Consider the following 10,982-nt stretch of genomic DNA (forward strand, 5'->3'; position numbering starts at 1 on the left):
TTAATTAACCTCCCTGGTATGTAGGTCAAGTATTGACTAACTAACTGCCAATAACAAAGAGGGGTGTGGAGGTACAGAAACATAATTATCAGAGGAGGGAGACACGGATGAGTCACCAACCACTCCCATATAGTAAGGTACAGTATGTACTGCATCTTTAAAACACAGGCAAATCAAAACTGATTTATAAGAAAGGTAGGATCTATAATACAGTACCAGTCAAAGGTTTGGACACACCTACTCATTCCAGGGGTTTTCTTTATTTTTTACTATTTTCTACATTGTAGAATAATAGTGAAGACATCAACATGAAATATGAAATAACACATATATGGAATCATGTAGTAACCAAAAAAGTATTACACAAATCAAAATATATTTTAGATTTGAGATTCTTCAAAGTAGCCACCCTTTGCCTTGATGACAGCTTTGCACACTCGTAATATCAATTATGGTCCCATTCTCATTTGCCTTTAACAATACCAAGAATTAGAACAGGTCACGGTAGAAATAGTTTTAGTTACTCAGCTCTTTGGTCCTGGAATTCTCTCCTGGACATTTAAAAATCTGATGATCTAGTCTCGTTGGTGGAGTTTAAACACTTGATCGATGTAAATATCATAGAAGTGTATAATTGTCTTTAGGACAGCTGTTTCTTAGTCATTATTAAGCATCTTAAGTAAGATTTTAAGCATTAATATTATTTAGATATGCTATGATTTACGTAAATAGATAGTCAAACTATATAGTTTAATAAAATTAGATACCGATGTTGCTTCATTTTGATTTACATTGTTGAGGTACATTTACCAAATACATTTATCAAAACATTTGACAGGTAATACGAGTATGGAAGAATTTACATAACAGTGCTATCAAAACAGCAGTGATCAGTACATACAAAGTTAATTTTAAATACATTTTATTATTTATGTTGTACAAAACATTTTAAGCAGTTTTAAAAAGCATTTTCTTTACAAATGTACAAAACTTCAGATTATATTACATGCTTTGACTCTGAACAAAAAACATTGTTCAGAGTTTTTAAAGATGATATGATTGTCTCACGTAACATTATTGCACTTTGCAACCACAGTGCATTGAAAGATTGCCATCACCATTGAGGAGCAAAGTATTCACCTGATTAAAGTCCAATTGCGGAAGAAGAAAAACTCACAGACAAGAAACTCACAGACAAGAAACTCACAGACAAGAAACTCACAGACAAGAAACTCACAGACAAGAAACTCACGGACAACCATGTGATACTTGATACTCTTTTTTTATCTGTTTTCTTTAAAAAAAAATCTTTGGTACCTTTTAATACACTTAATAGTCTTTGAGCACTTTCCTGTAACATATCAATTAATTTGTACCTGTAATCAATGGCTTGGAAGAGTAATATAAATATAAATGTCTAATACAGTATGTTGAACAGTATGAATTTGACAAACAATGTTGCTGATAGAATGGATAGAAGGCCTCTTAAGATGTGTTATGTCGTTTCTGTGTTCTGTCTGTCTGAGTCTTGTTTCCCTGACAACTAATACATTTCCAGTCACATGTTGGCACCTGGTCCTCCAAGTTTTGTCGATAAATAGCCTAGATGGTAAATTCCAGTTTTGTCCCACAAAGGAGGTTGTTCTGAGGGCACTTGTTAAACGTCATATCACGATCCCATTTATGGTAGTGCTGAGCAATTCGTGCTTTTTGAGGTCAGTTCGGTTTCGGTTCAAATTTTTTTATTTTTATAATTAGGATTTTTTATTTTGATGATTTATTTTTTATGTTATGAATTATGTGGGTTGAATGCTGTAACAACACAGAATAAATCTATTAAAAAAGTGTCATGATAGCAGTGACTGCCCATTACTTCTTGTCACTTATTAACCATCATTTGTTCACTTTACTTTAATAAAATATTTTAGTTGCTGTGGATATTCTATTTTTTTATTTGATGACTTTATTATTTCATTCCAAGTCATGATCTCATCTCTATAGAGCTGCTGCCTATTCTGTCTGTCAAAATCACTATTGTTATAGTTATTTAAACTAAATAAGGCATTATTTTATGACTGCTGAATACCAACTATCAATTACTTAGATCACGTGTCAAACTCATTCTACTGAGGGCAGAGTGTCTGCGAGTTTTCGCTCCTCCCTTGTATTTGATTGATGAATGAAGGCCACTGATTAGTAAGGAACCCCTCACCTAGTTGTTTAGGTCTTAAGTGAAAGGCAAAACCAAAAATCAGCAGACACTACCCTCCATGGAATGAGTTTGAAACCCCTGACTTAGATTATGTATTTTCAGGTAGAGATACATTGCGAAGCAATTGCTCTCTATCCCTCTCGATCGCATTTTCTTCTGTCTCTTCTTTCTCTTTCCGTGTCTGCCCCCCACACCTAATGTGACAGGCGTAAAAGAAACACACAGACCGGACAAGTAGGTGCGCAATAGATTATGGTCATTATAGTTAATGACCACGTTTTCTGCACTGAACTGTGCAGAATATAGTCCTGTTGGAAACTACAACTCCCTACTACATCACATAGTTTGGGCTTGATCTGATTCATCTCTAGAGAAACTGTGCAATGTGTGCATTGAGCAATTAGTTGTTAAAAAACGAAAAATAACCCCCATTTCGGTTAATCGCTTATCACTAAGAACAGTCTTTAGTCATAGGGTTTGAACCTAGCGAGTATAACACTCTTTGCCGTGAATCACACAGCTTGTCTTGATGCTTTGACAATGGCTAGAAGGCAATGTTTGGTTTTTAAAGTTACAAGTTCAGGTCGGTCTTTGTAATAACATCTTTAGTCTTTAAGTCTTGGTCTATGGCGTCCAGTGAGTCCATAGGTGTCTCTTCATGTGTAGTGCCAGGTGGTCGGACCTTGAGAAGGCCCCGTCTCATAGGTGTCTCTTCATGTGTAGTGCCAGGTGGTCGGACCTTGAGAAGGCCCCGTCTCATAGGTGTCTCTTCATGTGTAGTGCCAGGTGGTCGGACCTTGAGAAGGCCCTGTCACACTTGGCACACTGGAACGGGCGATGCCCAGTGTGTTTCCTGTAGTGCCGTGTGAGCTCATCCGAACGTGCAAACTTCCAGCCGCAGCCCACCCAGTCACAGTGATAAGGCTTCTCTCCTAGTAATGACACAACACACACATACACGCGTGCACACAGGCACGCACACACACACAGAGAGAGCGAGAGAGACACAAACAAGGCCGTTAGAATTTTGTTTGTTGACCCTGGAGTTAAAACAGACCAAACTCTCCTCTCCTCAACACAGATAGAGGTTGTTCCTGTCCTGCAGTGCATGAAGGTTAAACTAATCAGCCTACAGTTGTATTTGAAAAGTGATCAGTATAAACCTGCTGTTGCTGTTTAAATGCCTGTTCATGACACCTGCCAACTGGGCTACTGTTCTCTCTTTTTAGCTATTTTACCATGATGACGCAGTAGAGTAATTTACTGCTAGCAATACAACAGCCGTTATGCCAGGGCCAAGCAGGGTAGCAGGGAAGGTAATAGTTATAGATGAACATATAGTGTACTGCTGAGGGACATTAACTGGCATTACTGAATAAAAAATTCATGAACGCATGAATAAGTAAAATCATCCTGTCATATAGTAGCTCTATAGTGCAGTTTACACAAAAGGGTCACATTGCTGCCTGTTACAAATTGATCCTTTTCAACAAATGAAATGGATTATTCCAGCCATTAAATGTGTCTCCATTCTACAGACTGTCTCCATTCCAAATCATTACCAAATTAATACATTTTTTAAAGTAAAGTTAATATTAATCCGGTATAAAACTTCATGTTAAAGTTTCCTGCTGTGAATCACTAAAGGCCTACCATTTCATAAACCATAAACTACAGTAATGAAACTCATAACCAAGCGATGCAATAAGAATGAAAATGTGCCTTCTAAAAATCCTCCTGACATCAAAAAACCTTTTGAAACTGCGTTTTTTCCAATGAGAAATCCAACATGTCTACCAACCTGTGTGCGTTCGGTGATGTGCCTTGAGGTGAGAGCTCTTGGTATAGGTTTTCCCACAGCCGGCATAGTCACACGTGTGTGTGGCAATTCTCTTCCTAGGCCATGAGCGCCGGCCACGTTTGGGTTTGGGCTCCTCTGGTAGACTGTCGCCACCGGGGGACATGAGCTCTAGGAAGAGAGAAGAGGTTGAAGTGATGAGCATCATCACCTCAATGTTTTCCTCAGAGTCAGGCACCAGAAAATTCTGAATGTTGTGTAAAAAAAGGCTCTTGGTCAAAAACACTTGAAGTTGAACTGACCTTGGTACTGTAGAGACCCATGCTGCTGTGGGAAGGGAGAGTAGCCTGTCGGAGAGGTGTGGTGGTAGCCCGGACTGGGCAGCGGGATTTGGGGGTGGGTTAACACCTGGCTGATGGGGTGGTGGTCCCTGGCCAGTGTGTGGTCCGGAGACAGAGAGGAGGCTGATCGGCTGGCAGTCATAGGGCGCCCCCCTGGGGGGAAGCCGTGGGGGTCGAGGTGGGGCCTCTGACCAGCCCTGGGCTGGGAGTGTGAGTTCACCACCCCTAGTTGGAGGTCCATGGGCCGGGTGATGGTGCACGTGCTGGGGTTCTCCTGCTTTATCCTGTGGCAAATAAATGGCAACGAGGAGGAGGGGTCCGTGGCAGCGCCAACACCAACACCAGCTTTACTACTCACATTAATGCTGTGGCCAACCTCTGCCATATCCATGGTGGACTTCACCACAAACTTGCCATGCAGGCTGGTGGGATGGAGGTAGGCCGTGTCCAGTTCAGGCCTCATCAGCTCCGCCACGAACCCCCCAGAGGGGGACACGTCGCTGATGTCAGGGATAGTGTACAGCATGTCACTGTGAGCAGAGTCCTGGGGAGATGGGAGCTGGTAGGAGGAGTAGGAGCCCTGGGAAGGGGACAGGTTCTGGGACCCGCTCGTTGCCATAGCCTCAGCCTGCTGCTGCTGTTGTTCCTGCTGTTGAATTTGTTCCTGCTGTTGCTGTTGTAGCATAGTGTTGGACAGGATAAAGTCATAGTCCAGTAGATCCAGATCTTCAGGTTCTTTCTTGGCCATTCCAGTGGAGATGTCCTGGTCAGAACAGCCGCTCCTCTTCAGGTGGGACAGCTCCTCCTTCCATCTCTAGGGAAGACGAGAAACACACATTAAAATCAGTATGAGTACAGAAAGAGAGCTGAGGTCATAGTTAATCCATGAACATAACGCTGAAGACTGCCTGATATAACAGTGCTAAATCATTGAGAGACTGGCTGAGGTGAATCTGCTCACCCAGACTGTGTGTCCTTGGTCAAAACATTTCATTGCCAAATGTAAGTACCTTCTGTCTAACTGAAATGGGAAAGTGATTCTTGGTCATATCTATCATTGTGTCTCAAATACGCTTGTGTAATCCCAGACATGTACAATAATCCCAGACATGTATGGATTAGTTCCAGTTTATTAGGATGCTATAACACAAGAGATCTGGATAAGCTTCTCCTTGAAGACAACTCACATTTGGTAGGCTATTCTATCCTATTCACATTATTGGCAATAGATAAACCAACAGCCTAAATCAATTCAAATCATAGTTTATTGGTTGTGTACACAGATTCGCAGATGTTATCGCAGGTGCAGAAAAATGCTTGTGTTTCTAGCTCCAACAGTGCAGTAATACCGAGCAGTAAATAAAACATAAAAAAAAAACACAATCCACACATAATCCCACAAAAATAATCATTAAGAAATAAAGAAATTAAGAATTATCAGAACAAGCAACGTCAGTGACCGGAATATAAATATATCCAGTGGAGACTCCTCAGAGGAGGAAGAGGAAGACCATCCTCCACAGTTTTTATTTTATTTTTTATAGTGCAACATTAAAAACGATATAATTTTTAGATAAAACTTTACTAAATATATTCACATGTCACCAAATAATTTATTAAAACGCACTGTTCTGCAATGAAGGTCTACAGTAGCCTCAGCAGCACCATGGTGTAGCCGGAGGACAGCTGGCTTCTGTCCTCCTCTGGGTACATTGACTTCAATACAAAACCTAGGCGGCTCATGGTTCTCACCCCCTTCCATAGATTTACACAGTAATTATGACAAATTCATAATTCCCCCAACCTATCAAAACATTTGCAGCATGACTTAAAGCATAAGCTACAGCTAGCTAGCACTGGTGTGCATAAAATATGGTGAGTAGTTGACTCAAAGAGAGAGAAAGACAGTAGTTGAACAGTTTTGAACAAAATTAAAGAGAAGCAAGAGAGAGAGAGATTTTTAAACTTTCACTTTCACTTAGCTAACAAATGCAGCTAGCTTGTTTAGTCTACTCAAACACCCGGCTCAAACAGAAAGGGATGCTATGTTAGCTAGCTGGCTCTGTCTATCCAACACTAGAACTTTTCCAAGTCAAGGTAAGCTTTTGGTTCTATTCATGTATTGCCACTGTGGCCCGCCGGTGTAACTGCTAAACTGCTTTCTGACTGTACACAGTACTGCATGACTGTAGCGGGTTTACTAACGCGTTAGGTCTAGTAGCTATGTTGACTATGACATGACAACAATGTAGGCTGTGTGTAGCAGTTAGCAGTCATGATATGAAGGTTTGTCTTGGAAAGTTTTTTTTGCCTGGTCACAGACAGCTGATGTGTTGTGCACTGAAGTCCACAAGCAAAGGGAAAAGGTGAGAGGAGGAGAGCGTGTAGATAGTTGCGAGAAGGAATTATACTGTACAACGAGCAAAGTGATCATGCTGTTTTATGTGGCTGCTATGAAAGTGAACTGTGTTTGTGTGTGATCAGAGGTGTATTCATTCCGCCGATTCTGTTGAAAAATGTTTCTTAAACAGAAGCAAATGGTACAAAACGGGGAGAAAGATATCTGAATTTGTCCAATAGAAACTCTAATTTGCAACTTTTGGGCTAATGATTACACCCTAGTTCAGCTAGATGCAGGCAAGAGTGTGCACGTCGGTATTGAATGTGTCACTGTCTGTCTCTTGACGTGTGCACCTACGTTGTAAACTTTCATTCATAGGCTAGGTTGTAGCAACCTCATGATTGGTACAGGGAAAATTTCGGTATCATGTAGTAGCCTAAACCTATCGATGTTACATTGAGCTGGGCGAATGGAATATGAATGACAGTCATCCAATATGCAGTAATAGAAATAAGGCTCATAAAAAAAAGAATAATCCTCCCTCATCTTAAACTGCACCAACCGCCACTGATATATACATATCATTTATGTAACTATATATAGCCTACATACTATATAATGGTGTGTAAAGACAGTATGCAAAGTATATGACTAGAAAAGGTGTCTACAGCTGTAGTTATGTAGGATGAGCCATGGCTAGAATACAGTATATACACATAAAGTGGGTAAACATTATGTAAACATAATTAAAGTGACCAGTATTCAATGACTCTATGTAGCCGACATAGGGCAGCAGTCTCTAAGGAGCAGGGTATAGTACCAGGTGGTAGCCGGCTAGAATAGTGACTAAGGTTCAGGGTACAATAAAGCAATACAGGATGCCACTGCTGGGTATATGCTGTAAATTATAGCGAAATCCTTATAGTAGACTACCATCCTTTCAGTCAGTGACCACGCTGAAAATTCTACTGGTATCCCGGCTGGTGCACGCCCCTACAGCGGTGCGGTGTGCTAGAGTGCGGCAATGATACAATGTAGCAACACGAATAACTACGAGCAATGACATAATGTCAAGAAATGAAACAAATGTCCATAGAAATACATAAATAAAACCAATTATGACCTGACCTACCATTAAATATGCGGAATGTCCCAAAGCCTATAGCCCAGACTGTTGAGATAAAAAATTGCTATGACTGACCATACTCACCAAATTCGCATGTCCCGTGGATTTATTCTTGACAGTCGGGCCGCTTGCAAATGTGGATATGGATGGCAAAAGCGTCCCGCTCAATGCCATATTATCGAAGTCACTTGGTGGTTGCCTGCATAAACAAAAAATATGTAAATGTAAATCCTTATCGTTTTCTTCCAAAATAAGGAATAGCCTATTAGGATCCAAGCGCACTTTATAATGGCATTGGCAATCCAAAATGCTGCTCTGTCAAACTAAAAAAGCCCGCACCTCATCAATGAAAATATACGTGGTTCTTCTGATGAATTTATTCTGTAAAATACACTGGTTGTTTCAGCAAGGGTTACGTAGCCTATTTTACACCCGTTGACAATCCGAGATGATGTTGCGCTACACTTCACTCCAAGCCATGCTTGTGGACGCAGCGAATGGAACAGGCAGACTGAGACAGACAACCAAGCATGGAATCTCTGATGCAAACTTGATCAGGAGTGAGGCGACACACGGGGATTCCCTCGTCTCCCTAGCAATCCCGCTGCCATGCAGGGACCGGAGTACAGACTGAACCGACAAAAGTGATAGTGAGAGAAGGGTTTCCTACTTCTTAAATCATCGCCAGCGGACACGCCAGTGGACACGCCTTCGTGTTGCCGAGCAACAGACGCAGGACAGAAACAACACTTCTCGCTGGTTAGGTAGAAAAAATAAGGTGCAGTTCATGACGATAGCACAAGCTTGCAGGGCTGAAAAAGAACGAAAAAAAAACCTCCGCGCTGTCTCCTGTTTATATCCATGCAAACAGAGCGATAGCAACAGGGAGGCCCTCACACAGCCGTTAGCTTTTTATCCAGAGCTAATGTGGGGGAACCGGATCAACTCAGTTCTAAGGGATAGCTTATAGGTTTCACGGTAGGCTAGTATAGGAATAATGACTTGTAGTTGCACTAATTGACGAGATATTGTAACTCCTACAGAAAACACAACAAGTGTTCAGGGGCCTCATTTATCAACCAAGTGTAAATGTCTTACTGAATTCTGGCATACCTGGAGATTCTAGGATTTGCGTGTGCCAAAAATGTTCATTGATAAATCAGAAACATATTGTAGACCTATTATACAATCCTGCCTGGAAAACGCCCTCCATTCACCTTTTATGCTAACAAGAACACCCTCATTTGCATTATCATTTGGAAATGTTGGAACTGGGCCATGTTCATTTCTAAAGAAAGCACAATAGCAAATTTTGAAAGCACAATAGAATGTTTTAATATTTTGCAGAACACTAACTTCGCATTTTACATGATTGATTGTCTTTTCAAACACTTTAAAAGTAAATGCTACAGCCCACATACAATATACGAATTGTTGTTCAATATTGTATTTTTTAATAGATGATTGTGTTTCTATCAAATGTCTTGGAATAGGCTCTGAGATTAAATAGGCTATGATGTCACGCCTCTATCTCACTCACAGCAATACTGCAGCCTACCCAAACTGTCTAGGCTACCGGTCTATTTACATTTGAGCATACTTAGCTAATGAATGAGCAATGGATAAATAGTATTTCTTGTGTTGCAAGAATACACAACAAACAAAAAAACATATGATTATAAAATTCAAAGTAACATTTTAGGCTACATGCTGCTATGCAATCTCTTTACCAATGGCGTTTTAATATTTTTATTAGCCTACCATTGTTATAGTTCCTGTGCGTCAAACAAGTTCAATAAATAGCCTACCAACCTTTGCGGGAAAAGTGTCGCAAGAGTATTTTTTTGTCAGGTAGCACCTTTGATAATGAGGCCCCAGGACTGGGGACTCCCCCCTCTAGGTTACTGTATAGGTATTCCCTTGTCTGTCACTCTAGCCTATGCGTCCTTGTGATAGTAGCCTATACAGTACCCTTATAGCCTTATAGATTTCCAATATGATAGCTCCAACAGTTCTTACATTTTAAACATTTCTGATTATTCTCTAACAATTATTCAGCACCCTATTACCTTAAGTGAATAATAACGTTACAAATAAGGAACAGAATGCAGCTATTTCTTTGATTAGTAAATGTATAGGTTACAATGTTCATTATGCTTATCACATAATGTTTGTAGAGTTGTAACTTTTGTAGTATATGGGCAAGTTATTATTAGCTTATTGTGTGTCGCTTATGGGTTGAGTGTGTATTGTGTAACCTCATTGTGTACTTTGCCTGCGCAATACAATGGTGTTTAACCATTACACTGGCCTACTACAGGTGTGTCACTGATTGTGAATGACAAGGTAAAATTGGCAGTGATGGCTGGTAAAATAGACAAAGTACTTACATTCCAAAATGCATATCAGACTAAACTTTGCAATAAATGGTTTTGTGGGAGTATCTCAGTACTGCAGACAGACATCTGCAATGCACCTGCCTTAGGCGAGTTTTGCATTTTGCGTATTGAACTCCATGTCTGTGAGCAGCTCATACATAAAATAACCATACAATTAGAATAGTTTTGGATCACTTCATGTTTCATTTTAACTATGTATCCGTACTTTTTCAAACCCTTCGGGTTTAATTGCTGATCTCACACCATATCTTGTTATCGGTGAAGGAGTATGACAATACATTATTAATCTACTTCTGAGCCTCACATGAGATCAGCATTACAACATGCTTTTTATGCATTGCTTTTTATGAATGTCCTTTCATAGAATGAACAAGTTAACTTTCCATAGAATAGGCAGCTAACGTTTACAGTTGCAGTCAATTTTGTTACCGTAGAATAGGCAGTTGGAGTTACAATTATGACTAAATACTCACTATACTGGCATATGACTATATACGGTACATCTATTTATACTACTTATAAACTTGTATGATCTCTGAATACATTCTCATGTTGTTTTTGAAGTGGGCTGAGGCTGTGTAGTGTTTGCTTTGAGCTGGAAGCCGACATAAATGCTGTGTCCCATGGAGGTCTATCAGCTTAGAATTCTGTGTCGAGAGCAAACACTACTGGCTCACCAATCCTGTTGCATCAGGATCTTGTCGGTTGGGCCATGTCAACAAATGTCCAATTGGTTGTTTTCATTACTCCATTTACATGACATCT

General features: G+C 40.3%; 1 protein-coding gene across 1 annotated transcript; it reads right to left on the reverse strand.

The window, feature by feature from the left end:
* Positions 1-240: 240 nt before the first annotated feature.
* On the reverse strand, positions 241-8,542 carry LOC106561364 (Krueppel-like factor 4). Its single transcript, XM_045688173.2, has 5 exons — positions 8,158-8,542; positions 7,903-8,017; positions 4,313-5,165; positions 4,014-4,181; positions 241-3,144 (listed from the first exon to the last, which is right to left on the reverse strand). Exons 1-5 carry the CDS (start codon positions 8,160-8,162, stop codon positions 2,969-2,971), a joined length of 1,317 nt encoding a protein of 438 aa, XP_045544129.1. The 5' UTR covers positions 8,163-8,542; the 3' UTR covers positions 241-2,968.
* Between the last annotated feature and the right edge of the window lie 2,440 nt (positions 8,543-10,982).

This window comes from Salmo salar, chromosome 01, assembly GCF_965601325.2.
Source record: "Salmo salar chromosome 01, fSalSal1, whole genome shotgun sequence".
Lineage (NCBI taxonomy): Eukaryota > Metazoa > Chordata > Actinopteri > Salmoniformes > Salmonidae > Salmo > Salmo salar.

Bases quoted from the DNA above. Each gene is read 5' to 3' on its own strand.
- LOC106561364 (XM_045688173.2), bottom strand. The intron at 4,182-4,312 runs GTCAGTTCAACT...CTCTCTTCCTAG, and splicing joins TGGGTCTCTACAGTACCAAG to AGCTCATGTCCCCCGGTGGC. The intron at 3,145-4,013 runs GTTGGTAGACAT...TGTCATTACTAG, and splicing joins ACATCACCGAACGCACACAG to GAGAGAAGCCTTATCACTGT.